We start from the raw sequence: 25,581 nt of genomic DNA, 5'->3' as shown, positions 1-25,581 counted from the left end.
TGCACATATCAGAGCCCGTGTTCAAGTGTTCGTGGTCGTGTGTGTTGGTTCGTTCGTGCCGGCTTCTCTTGGCCTTTGGCAGCTTCATCATATATTCATCATTCATTCTTCGTCGTCGTTGTCATCGTCGTCCTGTGCGACGGCCAAGCAAAAAGGTTCTTCGGTCTGGAGTCTTTAGTCGACGTCCATCTTCTCTCCCTCCTCGTCCACCTCCATCTCCTCGAAACCTTGGGCCACCGCCTTCTCCATGGCGCCGCCCTCGGCGGCGTTCTCCTCCTCGGTCGGGTCGGGCAGGGCGGCAGCGGGCGTCTGAATAATGTGTGTGGTTAGTAAACCCGTCTAAAAAAATAGAGCATAAAGGGCGAGTGTCTCTTGTGCTTACCTCTCCCTCCTTCTCGTCCTCGTCCTCGTCGAAGCCGCCGGCGAGCTTGTAGAACTCGAGCTCGGTTTGAGCCGCGTCCCAGATGGCCGGAGCCAGGTCGAGAAGCCGCTGGGCGGCGAGGGCGGTGGCATCGTGCTGCTCCGGGGCGAAGGGGGGGCGGGGGCTCTTCTTCCAGGCGACGCGGGCACCCAGCACCGCAGCGAACAGGTCGACGAACAGGGACGCCGACATCGAGGAGGCCCAGGTGGTGCGGGCCTGGACCTCCTCGACGAAGGTCAGGAACGGGACGACCTTCTCGTCGTCGGTCTTCTCCTTGCTCGAGGCGCGGAGGTGCTCGCTCGAGGCGGCGGCGTCCATCATGCCCGTGAGGGCCTCGTCCAGGGGTTGGCGGTACTCGTTCCGCTTCAAGAAGGCGTTGCCGATGACGCCGGCAAGGCGGAGGCGCTTCAGGAGGAGGGTGTCGCGGCGAAGCGACGACAAGAAGGGCTGGGTATGATCGACGATCATACCTGCGCGAGGCAGGATGTCGACGAGATCAACGGTGTACTTGGGCATGGTGGCGATTGATCTGGTGCTGAACTTGGTTGGATCCTTGCTGGACGAGGGATTGGGCAGGGCAAGAAAAAAGTTCAGATCGAAGGATGGTTGGTTCCGTCTCTTGAAAAAAAGAGCATGGGAGGGGAGAGAGGTTGATTAGTGAGGGAGCCGTGAAGGAACAGTGTAGGTAGGTAGGCCTGAACAATAGCAAGTACACAAGTACTTTTGCTATGAAGAACCAACACACCCTACTTAAATATCTAAATCTACGAAGAATTCTTCAATATCAACATACTATGGTACAGTGGTTAGCTGCACAGTTAGCTCGTCTGCTTACAGTTCAAGGGTTCGATTCCCCTCGTGAGCGTTACCCTTTAGGATTTCCTAGGGGGCTGGGGCCGTGTCCATTGTTCAACAATGATCTATAGGTTCTGATATACGTATCAGTTTGTCCGAAGTGGCATTTAGGCGCCGAGCAATGCACATGGTAACTCTTTACATGGTATTTTTTTTTTTTTTTTTTTTTTCTTCTTTTCTCCTTCTTTTTTGCTCCCCCCTAATACCCCTTTATTCCGAGGTCCTGCCCATCATCACCAGTCTCACTCAATATGAACATACTGCGTGTAACATACATACATTACATATTGTCAACAATATCCAATGCTGTGGCTCGCAATTCATATTCGTGTCGGCTGTACACCTTACATGCTTAGAGATTTGCCTAATGGTTTGCTATCATCATGCTGCTCACACAGTTTGCAGAGATTCAGCGCCTGTGATACTATGGCTGGTGTAACATATGAGCTCTTGTTCGTATCTGCCTGCTGCCAGGAAAACTAGGTGATTGGTTTGGTAAAAGTTCAATGCTGGTTGGCGTGGCGGGATGAGTGCATGACAGGTACCATATCTGACCACCAACGATGGCACCCAAAATTAACTCTTGTTCCCTCCAAGATATGTGTACGGGATGAGTTGATCATTCCCCTTCTGGACCTTTTGTCCTAAACAGCTAGGTCTCAATAGCTGGACGTTGTGGTATCTCCTGCCACAGCACATGAGCAAGCACCAAACATTACACCACCACACGCACGTGTGGAGCTGGTTGACGCGATTCGCACGAACCATGTCAGATGGGAAGAGCTTCACTTAGATTTTGGACGTAACATTCATTGTTTGTACAACTTGGATATTTTGATTACACGGCAAAAATATGTACAAGAAGATCTTACGAGATGACCACCATCATCCATCCTTTGCTTTTATATGTGCACCCCGAGAAGAAACCCATTTTCGTCTACATTGTACCTAACCAAATAGTCCCACCAATCAATTCCTCTAAGCGGCAGCGAAGCCGAGCGCGAGCAGGCTGAGGCCGAGCCCGCCGAGGATGACATTGACGACGGCCGTGACGGTCAGCAGCAGCCCCGAGACCAGGACGTCGAGCCCGATGACGAGGGCGCTCAGGGCGAGCAGCAGCGGGTTGATGCGGAGCAGGAAGGGCGCGAGGCCGAACTTCTCGATGACGGCGCGGATGGTGGACGCGACCTCCTGGACGATGTCGAGCACCTTCTCGGTGATGCACGCGGCGTCGCACTTGTCAGCGTCGTCGTCGTCGTCGCCAGTGTCGGTGCCGTTGCCGTCTTGGCGGGCGATGATGACGGCCCGGGTCGACTTGCGCGCCGACTCCGACTTGGTGGCGGCCTGCTTCAGGGCCTCGGTCATGGCGGCGAAGTTCTTGTTGATCTCGTCGGCGATGCCGGGGATCTCGAGGGCCGAGGGGTTCTCGGGGGCGGCGTCACGGGTGGCATCTGGGAGGGCATCGTTGTTAGCTTTTTCGGTCCTATGGGGGAGCATTATGTAATATGTTCATGGTGGGTCCTTACTGATCTGCGTCGTCTGAACGACGATCTGCTGGTAGAGGTTGTCGAGGATGGCACCCTGCGTCTCGAGCTGGCGCTTCTGGGGGACAGCCGCCACGGGTACGGCAGCAGAGAAGACGCTGGTGGCCATGAGGAGGCCGGCGACAAAGATGGACTTCATGTTGGCGGTTGGGTGGTTTGGTGCTGGTGGTTTCCTCGAAGGTGCTTAGATGGGCTGGTGCTAACACTGGGATGATTGAAAAAGGCAATGTTGGCTGTCCAGAAAAGGAAGATCTACATTCAGCTTGGGGAAGGGCGATATTTATCACTTCAGCTACTACTGTCGATCTCGGCTGACGTAGTGTATAATACCAAGGTCATATAGGTAGTGCGGTGGCTCAGCCAACACCCAGTATGTAGGTTAAAGGGGTCTGGACTTGTATGGGTTTCCGGGCGAGAGACGTTGAGATCTGGAGAGAATGACATCAAGCATCCTTGCACGGTTGCCGACAGATGCATCTAGTGCAGAACCTAGGGATCGGTCAAGCCAACAGTTGCAGTCCAGCCTCATCGCATTGTGCATTGAGGGCAGTTTAATTTGCCCAGGTGCGGTGGGTCCATCTCTCTGCGACCGGGATGCCGGGCATGGCTGTAGGGTCACATCGTGGCCCTTTTCCAGCCCGCCCGATCCGGCCCAGGCCAACCAGATTCCGTCATGGACATGGTGGCTACCACCCCAATACCGGTTTCCGTCTGAACTCGTTCGGTTTTTCTCCTCCTGTCGCCCAAATTTCTGTGGTTTTCTCGAGCTCACAGCTGGCAATGATGGCAATGACGGCAACGAGCCTTTCAGCAGGAGAGCAGGGTTATGTCATGTCACTCAGAAACGGCCGAAAGATGGCACTAAGCAGAATAGCCGCATTGGGCAACCTCCGGCCAGCTTCTAACACCCGATTGGCTCTCGCATCTGATCAAGTCCCGTGCTTACTGCAGGGCTCGAATCTAAAACCGTCCAGATCGACCCGCCGTTAACAATTGTCCGCCCGCACGGTTCTACCTATGTCACAACATTCGGTGCTGCGCGACTCGACTTGGAGATCCTGCTGGCTTCAATTCGCCAGGCACCAGGCACAATCAGTTGGGTCTTTACATGCAGCTAGGCTGTTCAAGTATGGTTCCCACAAGTCTAAGTGGGTTCCCGACTTTCTTCGGTCCTTTCATTGCTTTCCCAGTTTCTTCCCATCGGTATTAAGTAATTGGCATTCTCTCATAACATCAAAGTCAACGGGTAAGGTCGTTAATGGAAAACAAAGATTATTGCACGTGGCAGCTTAATACATCATGTCAAATAGGTAATGACAGCCCCTGGATGCCGCAGTTCTCATCTCATCGTCGCGCCCTTTGATCTTCCGTACCTGAGACATTCTATCAATGAGTGGAATGCATCCAAGACAGCCATTTCGAGATTCGAGTGGTTTCCCTTGGTAGATTTGATTAGCCCCAAAGTCTGGGCTCTTCAAGAAAGCTCCTTTGTGGTGTAGACAAAGACATGACATGCCGTACTCGCATGCCACCTCCCCGATATCGCGTGTGACGGCATCCCTGGATTTCTGTGCAACAACATCAATAACTAAACTCAAGTCCTGCGAACTCAGTGAATTGCAGATTTTGTTCACCTCCCGAGATGATTATAACAGGAGTTGAAGCGTGGATGCGCACCGCCATCACTGACTTCTTTGCTATAAGACCCAAACCTTCTCGGAACGAATTAGACGAGTATGCGGCCTCCCTGATCGAGGGATCCACCATTCAGCCCGTGGGGATGCAGGGGTCTCTAAGCTATACCGTCGTAGCGGCCAAGGCGGACTCCAAGACGATTGTATCCTTCCGCATCCCCCAGAGCAAGCTCAATGGTCCGATCGAGAAAGTGGCCCAGAAGATACACGGAGAACATGTACCTGTGGCAACCTACCATGGGACAGTTCCGAGCAAGCCCACATACCTCGAACGGCATTTGAGGGTGTATAGTATGCCTTGTTTAGAGGGCAAACCCTACCTTGAAGCTGTCTACTTTGGCACCCAGAACCACAGCCAAGATGTTGAAAAGCAAACGAATTTCGTCAAAGATCTGGCCAAGTCAGCAATACTCTTCTGGTACAGTAGCTAGGATCAAATTTGACTGACCTCGTATCAGGTACTTTGCGCGATGTTGGAACCACCCCCAAGTGCTTGACCCAGAACAACTCGAAACGAAGCGCAAGTCCATCACACAGAAACTCTCCCTCCTGGAAGACGCCCCAGGCTTCGAGTTCCTCCAAAACACCCTCGCGGAGCTCCGTGGCCCCCAAGGCCTAGCCTGCTTGTACAGCGCAGCCTGGCCGCAGGTCGTCACCCACGGCGACCTCTCGCAGACCAACATCCTGGTGGACCCGGCGACCCTGTCCATCACCGGCCTCGTCGACTGGTCGCTGGCCAAGGTCGCGCCGTTCGGCCTCGAGCTCGCCGCGCTCCGGCTCCTGAGCGGCGCCATGGACCGCGACGGCTGGACCGACCGCGCGTTCCGCCCGCGGACCGAGGCGGCGTTCTGGGAGGAATTCTGGGGGTGCGTCGGGATCGAGGAGGCGGGCGAGCGCGAGAGGGTCCGGAAGACGTCTGAGCTGGGCTGCAAGCTCGGGGTGGTGCTTCGCTATGCTTTCCGCCAGACGTTGGACGGGTTTGTGTTGGATCAACTGGCACCGGAGCCTAGTCCGTATCTTCGGTCTTGGCTTGGAAATGAGGCATGGGGCGACTTGATAATCAAGGACACCCCTGAAGTTGTGACTGGAGACGAAGTGTGACGGCATAACTGAACATGTGAGCAAGTATGTCAGGGTCAGTCGCGTTAGTCCATCTAATAAAGCTTTGAAGCCTCAAGTAATGTTTTGATGCTATAAAAGTATTCAATCACGTCAAACAACGTTAAAGATAGAACTCATATGCGGGTAGTTGATCTCGGGATGTAAGGCTCTTGTTTAGAGCGTGTAATGCGATCCATTGCACCACAACGAACTGAAGGACCTTCAAGTCACGTGTTCGTCAATAACCACCCCTATCGTGTATCGCCGATCTGCACCAGACAGCGTGTAGCCTGACCTGGGCTCCCGCAGAGACCGGGGACCATATACGCCGGTATGATGTAGAGGCTGGAGGTGCCGATATTATAGTCTACACAACTCATTTGAAGTTTGCTCAATAACCTGGGCGAGCTTTGAGGGTGTGGCCGCTTATAGCTCTGTCCATCCCCGAACGCAGATTGAGTCAGTAAAAGAAGAGTTATATATATAGGTCATAGCTTAGCTGTTTTATTATATATATATATATAATCTTTAACCAGTTTCTTATCTCCTTCTTCCTTATCTTTCTTATAATCTATCTTTATTTTTAATATAAATAATACCTTCTTGTTATAACGATACAAGTTAGTATAAGAATCGTGAGTCTTAATTAAAATGGGAGTCAAGGGACTGGGTTACTTGTCCCATCTACTGCCAAACTGTCCGAAATTGATGCATCACATGCATGATGCTAGCTCTTTATAATCAGCCCTACATGAGTGGCCAGCAGATGAGTGGGAGGCCGAGATGCGCTTCATCGCCTCTTTCAACACCCTCACGACCCTGATAATACAAAATAGCGGCCAATGCAGGGAGGGTACCAACCCCAGCCCCGCGCTACCAGGGATACAACTGAAGGCTATCCTCAAACACAAGGAGTTGGAGACGTTGGATATATCCCACGCCGGAGCCCAGCCTGGCTTTAGAAGCATGTTCCAGTCGGCCGGAACCATTCGCGCCACAGTCTCCGGCCTACCACGGTTGCGGGTACTGATGATCGCGCCGACGGGATGCAAGTGGGTGTGGGTAAGTAGTCCCAGGCACTGGTGTCCTCTCAATATATACAGAAAGTATCGTCTTGGAGCTGTTACTGACCAATGATTTACAGGACGAGATAGCCATGGCGCTAGCCAATCGCGCCAATCTGGAGTCCCTCACGGTCATCCCAGGCGTCAGTGTCCCCCGTCTTGTCTTACCAGGCTTTCTGAGGCATAGTTGGCCGAGGCGAGACGGCGTCTCTCGCCCTCGCAGGTTTGTGTGGGAAGAGCACTATCGGGTCAGGCGGATCTCCAACGGCCGCAACGTGTGGCGGATTGGTTCCAGCCGCGGGACCGAGAGAGGCATTGTGGAGACGTTCACGAGCGGCGATATTGGTGAGGCGAGGCGAGAAGTATTTGCCCGAGACATCTCGGATCCCGTAGCTGATTCCCTTGTCGAGTCTGGCCGCCAATTCGAGTGGGTGGACGCGGTCGCCAAGGATACGAGCTGGATGGCAAACGGGGATGCCGGGTCACCACTCGATTTCGAGGACATTCGCAGCAGCAATCGCCGCTGGGAATTCTACATACCCACAGATATTTAGTAAGTAGGTGAGAGTCGGTGGAGACGTTGGATGGGGCCCATTAGGTAATGGCAACACATGGGCGGCCGGCTCCGTCCCCGAGGTAGACTTTTGCGCCTCGATAGACGTTTTTAAGCACACCGATCGTGGGGTGGATGGGGACTCGGACTTTCTGGGGAATCTAGAAGGTGCGGTCAAGCTGCGTGTAGTGCTGTGATGGTGGTGGTGTTGGGTGTTGGTTCCAGTTCATGTCGATAGATACATATGGTGTGTACGGATAGTGGCGGTCGAATGCTACGACCCACTTTGGCAACTTTGGCGGCAGGCACAAAATCTGCTCGACTTCCTTCTCCTTCGCTCATTTCGAACTGCAGCAGTTGCCGTTACACAACTCTACGTCAGTGACGTGTGAAACTTTGTAGCGCTCGCCTACTGCGGATTCTCAGTCGCTCGCTTGCTTTGCTCTGCTGCGCCTGCTTGAGGTTTGGGATATTGCCATCAGTCAATGCTTAAATACGGCAGTGGTTGATACATCACGGATTGGTTGATCGATTCAATTCGCTGCCCCCCGCCACGTCTGTCGAGAATCGGCTGTTTCTCTTGCAAGAAGAGGACGTTTCGTTCGTTCGTCAATCGTTCGCTCGCTCGTTCACTCGATTGATCGCTCCTTCGCTCCTCATCCCTTTTCTCTTTTTTCGTGTGAAGGTCAAACAGCAAAGACTTCCATGGTACCAAACCACCAAAATGCAGATGACAGCTGCTTCGTAAATCAAACTGTTGGTTCGACTGCTCAGCCGAACCTACCAGACATGCACTCGGAGAAGAGGCTGCCGCAGCGCGACGCTTCCAATCCCCAGAACCCTCTGTTCGTGAGCTCCGACTCTTCCAGCGAGACCATCTGCCATGATGACCAGGACACCTTTCCCGAGGGCGGGCTGGAAGCCTGGTCTGTCGTCTTTGGGTCCTTCTGTGCCATGTTGTCCGTCTTTGGTATCATCAACAGCGCCGCCGTTTTCGAGTCGTACTTTTCCCAGCACCAGCTGAAGGAGTATGACCCTTCGACCGTAGGATGGATCTTCAGCGTCTATCTCTTCATCGTCTTCTTCGCCGGCATGCAGGCTGGACCCATCTTTGACCGTCATGGACCTAGAGCGCTCGTGCTGTCTGGAAGCCTCCTTGTCGTTGCCAGCCAAATGCTGCTCGGCCTGTGTACAAGTGAGTACAGGCTACAAACGCCAATGCCCCCCTGCCCCAATGGAGGAACAAGTGTCGCTAACTCTCGCAGCTTACTACCAGATCATGCTCACGTACTCGGTTCTGGCCGGCATTGGCGGCGCATTACTGAACGTACCTGCCTACGGAGCCATTGCGCACTTCTTCAAGGCTCGTCGCGGCTTTGCTACGGGCATAGCCGCCACGGCCGGATCGGTCGGCGGTATCGCTTTCCCCTTGCTCATGCAGGCCCTGCTCCCTAAGGTGGGCTTCGCCTGGACGACGCGGATAATAGGATTTATCCTGCTGGGGCTCGCGATACCCGCCAACACGCTGATCCATACGCGCCTGCCTCCGAGCGACAAGCTCGTCTCAGTAATACCCGACATTGCCGTCTTCCGGGACCCCAAGTTCACCCTCAGCTGCGCGGGCATCTGGTTCATGGAATGGGGCATCTTTGTCCCCCTGACCTTCATCGTCTCGTACGCCGCCGACTACGGCCACGAGGCCAACTCGTCCTACACGCTGCTCGCCCTGCTCAACGTGGGCTCCTTCTTCGGCCGCTTCATCCCGGGCTTCTTCGCCGACCGCGTGGGCCGCTTCAACGTCATCGTCATGACCATCGCCCTGTGCGTCGTCACCATCCTGGCCTTCTGGCTGCCCGCGCGCGACTCGTGGCCGCTGCTCATCGTCTTCGTGCTTACCTTCGGGTTCGCGAGCGGCAGCAACCTCGGCCTCTACCCCGTCTGCCTCGGGCAGCTGTGCGACTCGCGCAGCTACGGCCGCTTCTTCTCGACCGCGCTCATGGTCGCCAGCTTCGGCACCCTCACCAGTCTGCCCATTGGCGGTGCCCTGCGCGACATCGGCTCGACCGAGACGGGATGGATGGCCGTCATCATCTTCTCGGCCCTATCGTACGCTATCGCTATGAGCTGCTTCTTTGGTGCTAGAGTCCTAGCTGTCGGATGGGGGCTGAGGGAGATATTCTAGGATGTTACACGCATTGTGGTTGGGGTTTGATCCTGTCTCACCAAGCGTACACCAATCATGTTACTTAGCATATCTGGTAGCGGCTCGTATTGTAAGTCAAGTCGAGTGTAATTGGAATACGAAATAAAATAAGATTAGCCACCTAAGATGTCAACCGCAGAGCATGGTTATCCAGCTCTGAACTCAACACCCCAATTGTTTTCACATGATTGACCCTGAACCCTTGGTCGATTTTCTGGTCTGGTACTTGTTCAGCCGCGAAAGTACATTTGTCTGTTCCCACTCCTGTCGTGAGACAGGAGAGCATAAATGGAACTGGAATGCCGTCCTACAGTACTTTGGTTTCGCGTCCATTCAATGCGGGAGAGATCTGTTCCTCGTCTTCCGCCTCTGATGGCCTAGCTCAGCATTGTGTCAAGACAGCAGAGATAACTGACCGCCATCTTCGATACTTCGATCGTCCAACCGTCTAGCTCCTGCAGACCCCTCACTGGACTCAGAAAACCCACAGGCCTGGAGCAACAGTCCTCACGTCGCTCAGTATGCGCCACTGATTGTGGTAGTTGTCCAGGTTCAGTTTGTCGGGCGTCCCGATTGCTGGTGGCTCGTCGTCCGGCCGGAGGATGCGCAGATAGAAGGACGCCGGATTCGGATCTACGTCCCACTCTTCTGGAGGGTAGAACAGCATCTCGAACAGCGGGGCCCAGGGCTTCCACCATGGCTTCTGCGCGTCGCGGCGGGCCCGGTCGCGGTCCATGGACAGGATGGTGACGTCCCGCAGCGCCGGCATCGCCCACCGGAGCGTCAGGGCGTGGTTGTAGGCGAAGTAGCTGGGGCTCACGCCTTCCGTGGTCAGCCGCTGGATCCGCGCCAGTTCGGCTTCGGGGAGGTCTTCCAGCGCGAACGGGTCCGCGTAGATGGTGTCGAGGTCGAAGTTGACCCACAGGTATATGGCGCGGTTCTCGTAGACCTGGAAGACCTTGACGTAGTGGGAGGAGGACTTGGAGCGCTGCTGCAGGTGGTTCCGGGACTCGCTGCAGGCGTGGAGGATGGCGGGCGGCGCCGGCCTCTTGTTGAAGGCGTAGAGGACGAGCTCCCTGGGCACCATGCTCATGCGCCATATCTGATGGCGGAGCTCGGGGGGGGAGGCGCGGAAACGGGTGGAATTGGGACATCTCGGGAGCGGCGTCCCTTCCAGACACGTTCCTCTGCAGTGGTTGGGAGGATGGGGTTCTAAAGGTTCGGTAATATCGTAGTTGTGCTTTCGAAGACATTGCCACAGCTGAGCTGCTGCGTTGGTTTTGAACCGAAGTCGAATGAAATAACTAGACAGACCAAATTTAGAAGCTTCGGAGATGGGAAGAGGTGAAAAAGAAGCAAATATAGAGAGCAATTTTTGGCTTTTCTAGTATTACAGGCTTGCAACCATGGCAAGAAAAACTATAATGCGTGCAAAACCGTCCCACCCACTGCGACGGCTGCTCAGACATGGACGTCTATCCATGATTGAGTTCAATTAAACCAATTGCAGATTGTGAACCGGTATATCAAAATGTGTCCTGCTACTCCTTTTTCACTGCTGTGTGGGCTAATGTTCAGTATCAAATTTCGACTATAGAAACCCATACATCCACACTACTGCGCAAGGAACATCAAAGACTCGTAATATGATAATCTCCGCCGATGGTCGTTTCCTAGAAGATACCAGCAAGCGACATGCTTTGTTACTCGAAGGCGTGTCTTTGTGACCCCAAGACACAATAGTGTCTTGATATACAAGGGATGATGACAAAAAAGCCACAAAGGCTATTCAGGTCTATGGGTACAATGGCAATGGGTTCTAAATGGCTATATAGGAGAGAGTTTGCTACAACCACGGGCTCGGAGGTATCATCATCTACAAGTTTGTTATTCAGTCCATAGCGTTGACCGCGTTTCTTCTCACCCATCCGAAGTCTTGACTCTCCAGTAGCCCCTTTTTCGAGCTCGCCCGAAGACATTCATTCCTCGAAGAGTCAAGACCTTCCTTCATTCGTTTTAAACCCCTGTCTATTCCATACGTTTTGCCTCCCTTTCTCTTTTTACCCATCACAACTAGTACTCAACATGGCCAACTTCCCCTCCTTCGGCCTAACCCTCGAGGAGAAGTCCAGCCTGGTCGTCGACGTCGACGCCCTCGTCGCCGAAGCCCACGACAAGCTCGCCACGACGCCCCACCCCACCGCCCGGGACTACGACGAGGCCCTCCGCATCCTCGCAGGGGCCGAAATAATGGCCAAAGACTGTCTCGAGGACGACACCGACGAAGACGGCGAAGACGAAGACGACGAATACGTCTCCGGCCCCTTCTCCCCTTCCACCACCCGGGGCCCCCGCCGCCGCTCCCTGAACCAAAGCCTCGCCGAGGCCAGCGTCCTCCGAGGCGACATCCTCCGCACCCAGAACAAACTCCCCGAGGCCCGCAGGGCCTACAACGAAGCCATCGCGCGGTACCCGGACGACTTCCCCCCGCCCGACGCGCACGCGGCCCTAACCTCCTCCTCTTCTTCCCGCAGACCCTCCCTGATCCCGCGCCCCGCGTCATCGCCAGCCCCGTCACCATCTTCGTTCATGATGGCCGCCGACAAGCGATCAGTCCGCCGCCACCGCCAGCCGTCCCCGCCGCCCAACGCCGCGAAGCGCGCCTGGAGGGCGCTCATGGAGCTGGAGCCTTCTGCATCTGATAGCGCGGCGCGCAGGAACAGCACCCCCGCCAACAACAGGACCATGTCGAAGCGGGATAAGCGCCGCGGCGGCGTGTGGAGCGCGGGCATCTACGAGCCCAGCACGCCCATGGCCGAGCCCACGGAGGTGGAGGCGCTGCTGCGCCAACACCGGGAGCCGTCTTGCGCGGAGTACCTTGAGATCCGGGAGGTCGGGGCGCGGAGGCAGGTCCGTATCGTAGAGGGTGCCGACGGTTCCGCGTCCGACTCCTCCTCCGCCTCGTCGGGCGCGAGGTCCGACCGCAGCATCCAGTACAAGAAGAGGTGCAGCGATTTGAGGATATTGGCACAGGAGCCGCGGAGGAAGCGGTAGGTAAGTTGGTCGAGTTGGTATAAGTAAGGCATAGGTAAGTGCAGCTATCTATAATACAAGTCTTTCGGGCCCGGTGCTCTCAATAGCAAGCACGTTGTAATACACATGCCAATATCAGGCAGAAAAGCTTTCCTACCAGATTTCAAGTGAAATCCATTGTAGTACATAGATATATACACGCCAAGGTACAAGTGGGTAAAGCCTGGGAAATAGAAAGTCTATACAAATCGTGTATGCTATGCTCCAACAAATCGGTTGTACAGTCATGCCAAGTGTTCATCACATCATCGCTTCACATGGGATTCCTCGTCCAAACTTCTAATTTTGACCTTGGACGGACCAGGGGCCATGTCGACCCAATCGCCGGCAGGGGTCCAAGTTCCCGCCTTGGAGTAGTCCCAACTGGAGCTTCCATCCATGTAGCCGAACCTGAAATACTCGTCCACCTTCAAGCTGCTGTTGCGCGTCCACGTGAAGCTGGACTTGGCGTCCTCGTCACCGAAGTAGCTTCTGAAGCGCTCGACATCGTTGACCAGGATACTGATACCATCAAACTCGGGACCAGGGGACGGACGCCAGTTGAAAGTGATGTTCCACAGAGGCGCATTCAGCGCTATGGCGGGTGCCAAGATGTTCGGCAACGGTGACTCGAATTGGCCGTCCCCTTGTAAGGCGGTGGATGTCTGCAGGACAGAGTCGAAGCCCCACCTCGCAATTCCATTGATGAACAGTCCCATGAGAATACCCTGGTATAGTAGCGACGGGCGAGTTTGCATGCTCGTTGCTGGCAGCAGCAGGAGAGCTAGAATATAGTGATGGATGCGGAGGCTAAGGTCTGGGAGCACAAGACATATGACGATGCCAATGATGAACAGCAAGTAAAGTTTCATGAACTTCACGAGCCGTCCCTCCTGCCGGAAGTACCAGATCTGCGAGACCATGATGACAACCAAGATAATGACGATGATAGCCAGCGCAGCCTTGGCACCGGGTTGCTGCTGAAGGTCGTGGGCGTTCAGTCTCTGGATAGGTATGAAGTCGAACGTGTAGTTAGTAAGAGCGCCCACCCAGCAACCGCCAAGCCAAAGCACGGTCTTCTCGACTTGCGCATTCAAACCACTGAGTGTACGCTTGACGCCCATCTTGTCGTACATTACCCATGCGCAGAACATCGCGGGCAGGAATTTGCCGAGGATATTCGAGAAGAGGCCGGCGATGGATGTATGACTGGGGGCATCAGACGCCATACCCACTTGCCAGAAGATGCCGATGAAGACGGAGAAGAAGAAAAGGGGCGCAGAAGTCGTAAAAAGAGACAGCACAGCTGTGAAGGTTACAGACACCGCGAGTAGTGGCCACCGGACGTCTTTGGAGGAGCAATCGAATCCGGCAGGGAAGCCAAATGACAATGGGAAGTAGGAGTCGAAACCTATGCTGTCGATCCCGTTGCGAAGTGAAGCCGGGAAACCCGTATACTGACCGTCGAGCTGGACTACACCACAGCCACCACCTCCGTTGGTGATAACACCGGCATGGATGGCTGAGCCGCATATGAAAGAGTCGCCTCGATACCGAGCCTCTGAGATATTGCCACCGTCGGAGGGTCCACCTACGATCAGTGGCTGGTATACAACCTCTGTGGTTCCCACAGCTCGGGGGTTGAGGACCCGGTAGCTGGCGCAATTGGCGGGGCATTTGAATGCGAAGCCAGAGCCACTGAAGGGTCTGCATGCACTTCCATCAAGTCCGCATTGGTTGCCAGACATCCAGTATGTCGTACCGCAGCTGATGTCACTGGGTACCCCATATTCTGCGACCTCGCTTGACATGAGGCCTTGTCGCATTACGAGACAGAAAGTAAGGATCCAAATGACGACATAGCCCATATACAACCAAGCCTTGTACCTTGTTTTAGGTAGGTATCGCTCCAGCAGCCAAATCGGCGCGTGCTGTATTGCTGGAAAGAGAGGGTTGATTTTCCAGTCTTTCGGCTCGGCCGGGCCCCTCGACCAAGTAGCGACCTTGGTGATGAACTTCCTCGCTGGATAGGGCACCCATTTCCATCGTTTCCATGCTCCTTCGTCCTGCATGAAGCGCGGTGTTGGTAGGTTCGCGTTATCGTCGATGTCTAGGTGTCCAGCCTGGGCGATCGGGGCATCCGGATGGTGAACGTGGGAGTCGGAGCGGGAGGGTTCGGAAGATTCTACGTCGGAAACGACTTGAACAGACTCGTCTCGGTTGTCGCCGCCCATCTCTTTACTCTTTTGAAGTGCACAGCCAAGCGACAAGCGACAAGCCTGCGACGCAATGTAGCATTGGCAAACGTTTGCGGTCCCGGACTAGACTCGACTAGGGCGAGGAAGACCGTCACCCAACCTGGCGCAAAGACGACGAAACGAAGGATGGCGGGGCAGGCAGTGAATTGCGTCTATCACAGTAAGTAGGGACGAAACGTGTAACAGATGACGGACAAGCGGTGAAAAGATGGTTGGATCAAACACAGGAATATGCCAAGGGAAGGATTTGCTATCACAGATAAACAACAACTACAAGCATGGAAACATTGAAAAGTGTACGACGCACGGCAACGCAAGCAACACGCGAAGGATGACGGTAGAGTTGGTTGGAGGATGGATGACGGGGCGGACTGGACAGTGGAGCAAAGACCTGACCTGACCCGACCAGGTTTCAGCTTAGGGGGATGGCAGGCACTGACAGTGGCAGGGACAGTCCCACGTCCCTTCCGGGCGAACCGGTTGAGTCCTACCTTTTTTGATTGGGGGGTTTGTGCCAATCAACTCCCCCGCCCTGTCGGTCGGTCGCAACAAGTGCTCAATTAACCAAAAGCGGTCAAGTCCACTTTTCGCTTCTGGATTTGAAGGCGTGGAGTCCAAAAATGCATTTTCATCGTCGACCCAGAAGAGGTGATATACCGGTATAGTGCAGCAGCAAACAAGCAGTTGTTTGGTTTGCTCAGGCTCGCTATCCTTGTCGCTAGTTTTGCGTTCCTGGGATAAACTCTGCCTAAAGGGATCTGTTTACGCTTTCGGTTCGCTCTTGAGCACAAGCAAAACCACACACAGCCCTACTAGGTTCGCAGGATTCCTTTCTGCCAAGCTTTCAGGCAGAAGAAAACATGAGTGCGCCGGCAATGAATGGTGACGATATGTCGTTCAAAATCCTACAGCCTGCTCTCGAGCATGGCCTCGCCGCGAGGGTCGGACGTCTTGTAGCTGCCAACCGAACTCCTCTAGACACCCCTACCTTTGTGGGCGTCACCTCGAGAGGGGCTATTCCACACCTGACCCCGGATGTCATAAGCCAGCATACCGATATCCGGGCCGCGTATATGGCCTTGGAAGACTGTAGGTATATCTCGCTTCCCTTGCCTGTGACTATGTCTATTGTACTAACCTAATAGTCACGGAGAAGTCCAGCAAGAGGAAGTCGCCTGCGATTTTCAGCCTGCCTAAAGATGACTGCAGACCTCTGCACGCTTACACAGCCACCCCATCCTCGACATACACCATTCTGGGTCCTAGAAGGACACCTGCTGTCGTGGCTCCGAATGGCAATGGACCCAAGCACATCTCGGTACTCACGTCCACAGGCTTTGAACGTCTCACTTGTGAGAACTATTGCGCTGCAATCGAGCAGATCATGCCGGACATTGTCGTCCCGCCAGCTGATCTGACCTTCAGCTCCGCCACGCCAGGTGCGAAACGACAGGTCTTTATGGTGCAGCGAACCCAGCAGTGGCTGGACGAATTCTTCTCGCACCTCGATCCAGAAAAGAAGCTGAAGCCCTCCGGCATTCAGGTCTTTGCACCCCTTCTGCCGTTGTCTTACCCCATCCAATGGAAATACTTGAAGCACTTATCAGAAGAGCATGCTGAACGGCTGAACGGCTTGACACTCTATGATGCCAAAATACTGCACGATCTGAAAAACCATCCTCAGCTGCTTGACCTGCCTCGTCTGTCAATGGAATCGCCCGAGACGCCTCAGCAAATCCTGCGGCAAGTGCGACTGGGCGTCGATATTTTCGCTTCTCCTCTGGTCAATACCGTATCTGATGCAGGGATCGCGCTGCACTTCAGCTTCCCCCCGCCTGCGGCAGGTTCCAGTGGTATTCAACCTTTGGGCATTGATATGTCGTCTGAAGAGCACCAGGTCTCTGTGACACCGTTCATGGAGGGCTGTGGCTGTTACGCATGCACCAAGCACCACCGCGCATACCTGCAGCACTTGATGAACGCCCGAGAGATGCTCGGCTGGACCCTTTTGCAAATACACAATCATCATGTCATGGACGAGTTCTTCCGGCAGATTCGGTTGGCGATAGCAGATGGAACTTTCGAACAAAAGGCCGGGGAGTTCAACAGATGTTACGAGTCGGAATTGCCCCTAGGTACTGGGGTGCGACCTCGTGCGCGTGGCTACCACTTCAAACCTGAACCAGGGCAACCCAAGATCAACAAGGCCCCTTGGAATAGGTTCGAAGGTGAAGGAACTCCCGAACAAGTAGCGGCCGCTGAAGCGGCGGGTTTGGCTGTAACGGGCCCGGCAGCAGGCGGAAGCGAGACGCCACTAGTCCCGGATGTCGATGCCGCTGCTTTGGTTAGAGAAGGGTTTGCAAAAGTCGACGAGGTTTGATGATAATCCTCACCAAGGCACTATTTGGTGTAAGCAGTATATCGGAACGACAGTCTGCTACAAGAAGCTAAAGAAGGCGATGGCCCTGACCCCAGCTAAAGTCCAAATGGACATCAAGGCTCATCATAATGGCCTATGAGGTATTGGGATATGTTTCTCCACTGCGTCCAACGTGCGACCAGTTCCTGGAAGTCAAATTCTGGTGCTGCTAGGTACCCTAAGAAAACCGGCGGAACGGTTCATATCTGAGGGTGGGCCAGAACGCAGCAGGAGATGCGGGCAACGTGGGCTCACGGACTTATCTGCCAATTGTTAGCGCGGCTACCGTCCCGAATAGTTGGGACCAGGAACCGGCTGCGTGCCAGACGTCGCCTGATGTTCTTCGAGGCTATCAACAAGCCTGGTCCGCCCTGTAGGGATGGCTCTCGGTGTCCAAACGGGCAAGTGTCGATATATGTGATGCACCTCGGCAAGCGGATAAGTCGGTGGTCCTTTTTTTCTCCGCTGGTATATGGCTCCAAATATCTCAATACCAAGCAAACCAACCAGTGTAGTCTTCAATTGCCTATCTCGTAATCGCGCCCGTTCGCCCACACCCTTGGAGGGGAAATGTCGAGGTGTGCGGCGCATTGCCAAGCCTGCGCAAATGCGGCCAAGCTATGCCAATCTGCCAAGACTGCGCGGGATAGGAAGATGCATCGAACATCTCTTTAGCAACTAGCCAATCACATCGGCGCATCCCGCCCACGTTTCCTCGACTCTCGTCAATTCTACTCTTGGGAATCCTTTGTACCTCGTCCGTCAGCCACCCGGTATCCAAGCTGCCAGGTTACTTGCCAGGAACGCCTCGCCTTCGTTATGTCTTTCATGCTGTCCCGCGCTCAGCCGTGACAGAAGCTTCTACATAACTTCAAATCAATGACGCCAAGTCCAAATTTCGGCGACACTGCTTTGCTGATAAGTAGCCAACTAGTTCCCCCGGCTAGGTATGAGTGCCTGGCTTTCGCCGGCGCACGTGGGCTCAATAGCTACCGTGATTCCTGTGAACTCTCATCGGTTTGCAGCCAGTTCCGAGTGAGCGCGTTATGTGTCCTGAACCTAACGGCACCCACGCACACAATCTGCACGTTGCAGCCGTAGTCTCCTTGGCATGCAATCATCATCACCCCAGCCGAGGAATTTTCCAGCATGGTTACTCCAAATGACCGCTGATATTGCTATAGTGCTAAGTACCCAGCTGAGAGACCTTGACCGTGTATATCCGGGGCAGTGATAGCGTTCCACTGCGTTGGGTCCGGGTTCCTTCTATATAACCAGCCGGATTCTCCTGTTTGCAGCGTCGCCGTGCCATCTTGCCCTTGAGGTTCACAAGTCTTACGTGGTCAGGCAGAGACTGTCACTTCGATCGTCTTAATCCTGTCAAGATGGTGGCTAGACTGAACACTCTTGCCATACTGGCAGCCTCGTTGGCTGTCGTTTCTGGTGTAAGTCGCGCCGATTCTCAAAATGCACCACGGAATTTGAAGTGTGGCTAATCCATACTTTTCACAGCAACACTTCCAGCGATTGGGAACCTGTCCTACCCTAGGTTGCGTGTTGGTAAGCTTTGATAACGACTCCGGAGCCCAGCAAAGACCCGAGCAACTAACACGGAGTCACAGCCGCCGGATCAGCAGGATTTCCTGCCCGGACAGTACTTTGACCTCCGTCTCGAGGTCCACGCCCCAGTCAACGGCTCAGAGGCTTTCAACGACGGCGTGCCGGATGAGAAGTTCGCCGTGACCATTGCGAAGGAGGGCGGCGCCGCCGAGGACGTCGCCAAGTTCTTCAAGCTCGACGAGCCCGAGATCGAGAAGTGGACGTTCCAGTGGTACGAGGATCTGTACCTCCAGGACGCCAAAAAGGCCTCGGTCGTCAACGTCGCCTCCAAGATCTACCGCCGGCTGGCTCTGTACGAGCCCGGAAAGTACACCGTCACGCTCAACTACTACGACGGGCAGAAAACCACCGCCGAGTGGGTCGTACGCCCCCTTGCTACCCAGAAGAAGGCCAAGAACGTCATCCTCTTTATCGGTGAGCACCTCGCACTCGAAAATACTGTAACTAGACGGGGAGCGCTAACAAGGCGAAGGTGACGGTATGACTACCAACATGATCACTGCTGCCCGTCTTCTGGGCCACAAGACCGTCAACGGAAAGTACCAGTCGAACCTGCAGCTCGACCACTTCCCCGTCATTGGCCACCAAATGGTATGAACCTTCAAAACAGGAGAGACGAATTCATATCCGTGTGTCCACCAGCGCTGACTCTCTCTCGCCGTAGACCCACTCCATCGATACCTTCATCACCGACAGCGCCAACTCGGCTTCTGCCCTCTACTCTGGTCACAAGTCCACGGTCAACGCCATGGGGTGAGTAATATCGAAAGTATATCGCTGGACATATTCAGCAGGCTAACCGTCCCAGTGTTTACGCCGACTCTTCCCCGGATATCTACGACGATCCCAAAGTCGAGACCATTGTGGAGCTGCTCAAGCGCGTCTGGGGATCCGCGTGGGGTGCTGTCTCCACCGCCTTCATTGCGGATGCGACGCCGACTGCCCTGACTGCCCACACTCGGTCTCGCAGCGCGTATGGTCCCCTTATCGACCAGGCCCTGAACAGCGTCACCAACTACACCTGGACCAACCATGGAGGCCCCGATGTGTACTTCGGCGGTGGCGCCGAGCAATTCATCGCCGGTTCCGGATCCTACCAGGGTAAGGACTACTACGAGGAGTTCGCCAAGGCCAACTACACCGTGAGCTGGAACAAGACGGCCCTCGCCGCCGTGCCCAACGAGGAAAAGGCGCTGGGCATCTTCTGCCGCTCCAACCTGCCCGTCTGGATCGACCGCAACATCCTGCCGGACAACCTGAAGAACCTGACCAACGACCCCTCGGGCGCCAAGGCGGCCGCCACCGACCTGCCCGGCCTCAGGGACATGACCCTCAAGGCCATCGACGTCCTGCACCGGCGCGGTGGCGACCGGGGCTTCTTCCTCATGGCCGAGGCCGCCTCGATCGACAAGCAGATGCACAGCCTCGACTACGACCGCGCCCTGGGCGACCTCCTGGAGCTCGACGACACCGTCCGCGCCACCGTCGAGCACCTCCGGTCCCTCGGCGAGCTCGAGGACACGCTGGTCTTGGTCACCTCCGACCACGGCCACGGGTTCGACGTCTTTGGCGGCGTCGACACCCAGTACCTCGGCGACCAGAAGACCGACCGCGAGCGCCGCAAGGCCGTCGGCGTCTACCAGAACTCGGGGCTGTCCAACTACCAGGTCGAGGCCCCTGGGGTCTCGTACTCGACCGGCCCCAACTTCCCCGTCAACGTAAGTTCAGCCAAACCCATAGGCCCCTCCCGCCCCTATTCTATCTAGTAATCTAGAGTGCTCAAGTACATTGACTAACCCTATCTCAGTGGGACCCCCGCTACGCCATCGCGGCCGGCTTCGGCGCCAACCCGGACCGCCGCGAAAACTACCGGCTGAGCCCGAAGCCGCGGACGCCCGCGACCAACACGCCGGGCTTCTCGTCGGCCGACTACTTCGCCAACGGCCAGGAGACGGCCGATGGCTTCGTCGTCAACGGCACGCTGCCCACGAGCGAGGCGCAGGGCGTGCACTCGCTGACCGACGTCGCCGTCTACGCCATGGGGCCCTGCCAGGACACGTTCGGCGGCACCTACTCCAACATCGACGTCTTCTACAAGATGGCCAACTGCCTCGGCCTCGCGCGGCCGGACGCCGGGGAGGGGGGCGAGGCTTGAGCTGCTGGCTGACGATGGGGATGGGCATGGGAGAAAATGCACTGTTATACACCTAAAGTAGTGGGTAGTTGAATAATTGCTAGATATAATATTGGATATAGTATAAACATAGGAAAATGTAAATTCATGTCGTGAATCTCGAATGGGTATGTACCTTACCCAAAGCCGCGAAGCCGGGGTATTCGTAATAGATAATACAGTTAATTAGAAAAGAGGCCGTGAGTCTCAAGGGAGCGAACCGTTCCCTGCGTAAAAGCAACAACAACAACAACCAAACTCCATCGTTTCCCGTATTTCCTTCCCAGTATTTTTACATCCAATCAAATCCAAGTCAATCAATCGTACAGCGGACAGCAGCGCGGCGGGGGGTGGGGATAGGGGGCTTGCTTCCTCACACGAAGCCGTCCTTGGTCCGGTTCGCGCACTGCGACGCCGACTCGTACGTCAGCTCCACATGCGTCTCCTGCCGGATGGCCGTGAGCGGGATCTCGTCGTGGCTCGAGGCGTAGCCAATTCCGTCGCCGCCGCTGCCGTCGCGATGATGCGAGACCGTGATCGAGACGCTGCCGCGGCTTAAGCTGCTGTGGCCGGGGGTACCTGGGGTGCGGGGGCCGCCGCCGCCGAACTGCACGTCGTCGTCGTTGTCGATGACGCCGTATTTCCCGTCCTCGAGCGCGGCGAGCGGGCGCGACTGCCGCGCGTAGCTACCGCCGCCGCCCCCGCCGATGGTCGCGACGCCGCTGGACTTGTTGGACTTCTTGGCGTATGAGGAGCTGTGGTTGTAGCCGCCCAGCTTGTTGCCGCTCAGGGCCCGCGACCGCAGCGTGGTCGGGTACACGGCCTTGAAGACGATGCGAACCAGCGGGCCCAGGGTCGGCAGGCAGGCCGAGATGATGCCGCTGGCGATTTCGATGACGTTCCAGGCGATGCCGTCGCCGAGCGTGACTGGAGTTTATGGGTTAGCGGCGGCGTCAAATTATAAATGATTTGGGCAGGGCAGCAGAGGGAAAGGGGCTTACAGGAGTTGTCATCATTGTTGTACTGGAGGAAGATGACGAAGCGGTAGATGCTGGTGAAGACGACGTAGGAGCCGAGCAGGAAGATGATGGTGAGGAAGACGCGCTGGGTCAGGTTGGTCTTGAGGTTCCAGACGTGACGCATGGGCAGGCACAAAATGGCGACGTCGAGCATCATGCACGGCACCGAGATGGCCAGCTGCGTCAGGAATAGGTCGATGCAGCCGCCCTGCAGCCAGGGTTGCCATAGCTTCTCGCGGGGGAGGCACTGGAAGGTCGCGGCGAAGATGCAGGCCACGTTCCACACGCACGAGATGCCACCCAGGATGTAGGAGCCGAGGCGGATGTCTCTGGTGGGAAAAAGTCGGAAGTACAGGTACAGCAGCGCGATCTTGTACATGTTGACGCCCGTCACGTACAGGATCTCGGCTCCTACCAGAGTCTTTTGTCGGGTGAGGTATATGTCAGCTTGGGTGGTCTCAAAGGACAACTTTTGTTTGGGGCCATGATATGTCTCTTACCTCGTTCATCTTTCCGAGCTGTTCCAAGCTCAGAGAGCCAGTGTGTAGTCCCACGCCTTGATCGATCACTAACAGAGGAAATGGTCAGCAGTGATTCTGTAAAGTGTGTGCGGTGCCCCTTTGCACGGCCCTTGGGGTTTTCATTCAGCCCCTTTCCCCTATCTCCTCCCCCTTCCTCATCCTTCTCTCTTTTGCCTCCACCGCCGTTTCCCGCCAACTCAACTCCGCTAAACTCTCATTCTCCTATTAGGTGTAGGTATGACACTTACACACAATGTTCATGACCATATTGCCATAGCAAAGCACCAGCGTCACCACGGTCAGCCAGTCGTCGATCAGGATCTTAGCACCCTGCCGCCGACGGGCCACGAAGCGCATGGCCACCACGACGGTGGCGAATAAGGTGAAGCCGATAGTGAGCCAGCGGGCGCGCCCCCGGATGTCCTCGCTCAGGTCTTGCGTCGCGGCCACGTCGGCCATGTGCTGTATGTGCGCGGCTTTGGCGGCGGCCTCATCGTACCGGCGCGCCACGTACGAGCGAATCCAGAACGGGTTGTGCATGGTGGCGGCGTTGATGCGCTCTGGTCTTGTCTTGCTCAGGATCGACGACGAGGGGGAGCTGGCGATCTCCGGTGCCGAACGACTGGGAGGATGGCTCGAGAGAAGGGAAGCCAGCCAGGGGAACGGACTCGGAGATATGTTTAAACAAAAAGAGAACGAGTCGCTATCGGGCAGTGTGTCATTGTAGATGGGGTTTTCTCGGCTACACGCAAATGAGGGAAACAAGAAGCCATTTCCAGATGGGTATCTGTCCGGCGCGCTTTAGCGGTGGTATAAGACAGAGGTGATATACCTCCTCCCCGAACACTGAGCCCGCTGCGCACTGCCATGATGACTAGGCCCAGCGAAATGGGTGGCTCGACAAGTCGCAATGATGCTTCTGTGGGGGGGCCTTCTCGTTCCATGGCCCGCGTAAACCTTGGCCGTCTGATCGTGCATTCGATGCCTAACAACCCCATGTACGTACGCAATCTGGGTGCTGCGTCTTCACAAATATGATTCCCCCCTTGCATCGGATCTAGTAGCACCTGGTTTGTGCCCCCTCCCCCTTGCATACAAGTACAAGGCACGTGTGGACCGGGGCCAGCTTGACAACCGAAGACGATTCGTCAGGCCCAGAGGATGGCATCAAAGTACCCTCGGACCCTTTGTTGATCTGTATTATACGAGGCGTTCCTTAGATGGTTCATCTCATGAGTCTTTTGTCCGCCAACCGCATGACGGGTAGCAGCTGTTCCGTCTGATGAACCCTCCTTCATTCTTTCCCGTTGGGGAGACACTGATATGTAGTCTGCCTGCCGGCCATTCGTTTGATGTCTTCTTTCTCTATCCTCCAAGAAGCGCATTCAGAACCGTACATCCAGGATTATCAAGTTTCTTGGCCGTTCACTATCATCAATTAGCGGGTGCCACGGAGAGAGCCGCAAAGGTAAGTTGATCTTTGTCTAGGTAGTACGTAGAGAAGCAGCGTCATTGACAGCGGAGTGCGCGACCAAGCTAATAGAACTTGTAGTATCCGTAAGCATTTGGCATACCCCTGGGCGGTGCTGCAAGCAGTCAGGTGAAATCAAACCGTGCGGTGGATACCTCTTCTATAGACATACATACCATTATGGATACTAGCCGTATGCCAGGGTCCGATGTAACGGCAGCAACAGTTGACAGTAAGGGTCCATGTATACATGTACCTGTGCGTATGCCACATGCCGTGCACAGCAATACTGATGCAGCAAGCACTGCGGGGATCTGTGATGGGATGTGGCCTGCACGTTCCTGACACCTGTGCCTAAGCGAGCCACTGGGCTTCTCTGTGTACTGCCGGCAAGTATATCAACGGCACACATTCTCAATTCGAATGAGACCAATCGTAAAGTTTCGGAATCAACTCCCCGAATAGCAAAGAGATACCCCAATACACATAATCACTCTCACTCACTCACTCACGTTCTCACTTACACGCCCCTACCACACACCCCAAGATGTCGAAACCCGTTATCGTTGTCGTTCCCGGTTCCTGGCAGAAGCCGGTGGCTTACCTCGGCTTCGTCGAGAAGTTGCAGGCCGCCGGCTACGAGGCCACCCACGTGGCCATGCCCACGGTCGGTGGCACCGAGCTGCCACTTGCCGGCCTGGCTGAGGATGTCGCCGCCGTGCGCACCGTGCTCCAGAAGATTGCCAGCGAAGGCAAGAAGGCCTTGGTGATAGGTCACTCCTCCGGCGGTCTCGTCGGCAGCAACGCCATTGCCGGCCAGGACAATGTCGTGGGAATGATCTATATGTCCGCCTTCATGATTCCCGCCGGAAAGGCGCTGCTCGACATGCTGGGCGGCAACCCCCTCCCGTGGATGGACATTCAGGTCAGTGACCAAAAGCTGACGGGACAATTTTCTTTCCCCCTCGACTTCCCTTTCCCAAGTCGGGCGGGACCTCAGCTGCCGAGGCTCTTCTCCCCGATAAGCCAAAAGTGGATTAATGGCTGACCATGCTGCCGACTGACAGGGAGACCGGGTGCTGGGAGTCCCTGAAATGATACCCCAGGTGGCCTACAACGACCTGGGGCCCGAGGAGCAAGCCAAATGGGCGGCGGAGATGACACACACGTCGGCGGCGCTGTTCGCCACGCCCAGCGGCCACGAGCCGTGGGCTAGCGGCACCCCTTGTGGGTACATTCACTGCTCGGACGACAACGCTCTGCCCTTCCCCATCCAGCAGCAGATGGCCGCCCAACTGGGCCCCGCGCCCAAGACCGTCACACTCAAGGCGGGCCACTGCCCGTTCCTGAGCGTGCCGGACCAGCTAGTTGAGGCCGTCAAGACGCTCGAGGTCCAGATGCTGCAGTAGTGCTCCTCCGTACATACATCTATCAGTACTTGATCCCGAGAGAGGGGGAGGGAAAGAGAGAGATAAGGCAGCAGATAGATGCCGGCTGCCGGCCGGTGGACGTGGTTCACCTGTTTCCGGGGTGCCTGCCATTTGACGTCGCATCCAAAGTCGCAAGGATCGCTGAGGTCGCCGAGGGGATAGC

The 25,581-nt window shown here is 55.6% G+C and overlaps 12 protein-coding genes across 12 annotated transcripts; 7 read left to right on the top strand and 5 right to left on the bottom strand.

Moving 5' to 3' along the window:
• Positions 1–174: 174 nt before the first annotated feature.
• On the bottom strand, positions 175–937 carry PG985_000344 (uncharacterized protein; the record flags this gene model as incomplete). The annotated part of the gene is made up of 2 exons (XM_066820113.1): positions 175–309; positions 383–937. 2 exons carry the CDS (start codon positions 935–937, stop codon positions 175–177), a joined length of 690 nt encoding a protein of 229 aa, XP_066690992.1.
• A 1,317-nt stretch (positions 938–2,254) lies between these two features.
• On the bottom strand, positions 2,255–2,959 carry PG985_000343 (uncharacterized protein; the record flags this gene model as incomplete). The annotated part of the gene is made up of 2 exons (XM_066820112.1): positions 2,255–2,727; positions 2,803–2,959. The coding sequence occupies 2 exons, from the start codon at positions 2,957–2,959 to the stop codon at positions 2,255–2,257; spliced, it is 630 nt and encodes a 209-aa protein (XP_066690991.1).
• A 1,503-nt stretch (positions 2,960–4,462) lies between these two features.
• Positions 4,463–5,615, top strand: PG985_000342 (uncharacterized protein; the record flags this gene model as incomplete). Its single annotated transcript, XM_066820111.1, has 2 exons — positions 4,463–4,914; positions 4,973–5,615. The coding sequence occupies 2 exons, from the start codon at positions 4,463–4,465 to the stop codon at positions 5,613–5,615; spliced, it is 1,095 nt and encodes a 364-aa protein (XP_066690990.1).
• A 783-nt stretch (positions 5,616–6,398) lies between these two features.
• Positions 6,399–7,233, top strand: PG985_000341 (uncharacterized protein; the record flags this gene model as incomplete). Its single annotated transcript, XM_066820110.1, has 2 exons — positions 6,399–6,677; positions 6,760–7,233. The coding sequence occupies 2 exons, from the start codon at positions 6,399–6,401 to the stop codon at positions 7,231–7,233; spliced, it is 753 nt and encodes a 250-aa protein (XP_066690989.1).
• Positions 7,234–8,021: 788 nt separating this feature from the next.
• Positions 8,022–9,414, top strand: PG985_000340 (riboflavin transporter MCH5; the record flags this gene model as incomplete). Its single annotated transcript, XM_066820109.1, has 2 exons — positions 8,022–8,427; positions 8,498–9,414. 2 exons carry the CDS (start codon positions 8,022–8,024, stop codon positions 9,412–9,414), a joined length of 1,323 nt encoding a protein of 440 aa, XP_066690988.1.
• A 496-nt stretch (positions 9,415–9,910) lies between these two features.
• PG985_000339 (uncharacterized protein) lies at positions 9,911–10,843 on the bottom strand (the record flags this gene model as incomplete). The annotated part of the gene is made up of 2 exons (XM_066820108.1): positions 9,911–10,739; positions 10,830–10,843. 2 exons carry the CDS (start codon positions 10,841–10,843, stop codon positions 9,911–9,913), a joined length of 843 nt encoding a protein of 280 aa, XP_066690987.1.
• A 677-nt stretch (positions 10,844–11,520) lies between these two features.
• Positions 11,521–12,489, top strand: PG985_000338 (uncharacterized protein; the record flags this gene model as incomplete). Its single annotated transcript, XM_066820107.1, has 1 exon — positions 11,521–12,489. One exon carries the CDS (start codon positions 11,521–11,523, stop codon positions 12,487–12,489), a length of 969 nt encoding a protein of 322 aa, XP_066690986.1.
• A 284-nt stretch (positions 12,490–12,773) lies between these two features.
• Positions 12,774–14,741, bottom strand: PG985_000337 (LCCL domain containing protein; the record flags this gene model as incomplete). The annotated part of the gene is made up of 1 exon (XM_066820106.1): positions 12,774–14,741. One exon carries the CDS (start codon positions 14,739–14,741, stop codon positions 12,774–12,776), a length of 1,968 nt encoding a protein of 655 aa, XP_066690985.1.
• Positions 14,742–15,625: 884 nt separating this feature from the next.
• Positions 15,626–17,145, top strand: PG985_000336 (uncharacterized protein; the record flags this gene model as incomplete). The annotated part of the gene is made up of 2 exons (XM_066820105.1): positions 15,626–15,854; positions 15,911–17,145. The coding sequence occupies 2 exons, from the start codon at positions 15,626–15,628 to the stop codon at positions 17,143–17,145; spliced, it is 1,464 nt and encodes a 487-aa protein (XP_066690984.1).
• A 1,424-nt stretch (positions 17,146–18,569) lies between these two features.
• Positions 18,570–20,959, top strand: PG985_000335 (alkaline phosphatase; the record flags this gene model as incomplete). Its single annotated transcript, XM_066820104.1, has 7 exons — positions 18,570–18,629; positions 18,697–18,744; positions 18,807–19,218; positions 19,277–19,395; positions 19,469–19,557; positions 19,613–20,522; positions 20,612–20,959. 7 exons carry the CDS (start codon positions 18,570–18,572, stop codon positions 20,957–20,959), a joined length of 1,986 nt encoding a protein of 661 aa, XP_066690983.1.
• A 391-nt stretch (positions 20,960–21,350) lies between these two features.
• On the bottom strand, positions 21,351–23,057 carry PG985_000334 (uncharacterized protein; the record flags this gene model as incomplete). Its single annotated transcript, XM_066820103.1, has 4 exons — positions 21,351–21,904; positions 21,979–22,417; positions 22,497–22,564; positions 22,766–23,057. The coding sequence occupies 4 exons, from the start codon at positions 23,055–23,057 to the stop codon at positions 21,351–21,353; spliced, it is 1,353 nt and encodes a 450-aa protein (XP_066690982.1).
• Positions 23,058–24,535: 1,478 nt separating this feature from the next.
• Positions 24,536–25,397, top strand: PG985_000333 (uncharacterized protein; the record flags this gene model as incomplete). Its single annotated transcript, XM_066820102.1, has 2 exons — positions 24,536–24,913; positions 25,056–25,397. 2 exons carry the CDS (start codon positions 24,536–24,538, stop codon positions 25,395–25,397), a joined length of 720 nt encoding a protein of 239 aa, XP_066690981.1.
• Between the last annotated feature and the right edge of the window lie 184 nt (positions 25,398–25,581).

Source organism: Apiospora marii, assembly GCF_038362585.1.
Source record: "Apiospora marii strain CBS 49790 chromosome Unknown utg000001l_segment0_segment0, whole genome shotgun sequence".
NCBI classification, from domain to species: Eukaryota; Fungi; Ascomycota; class Sordariomycetes; order Amphisphaeriales; family Apiosporaceae; genus Apiospora; species Apiospora marii.
This window is presented reverse-complemented; position numbering and strand designations above follow the sequence as displayed.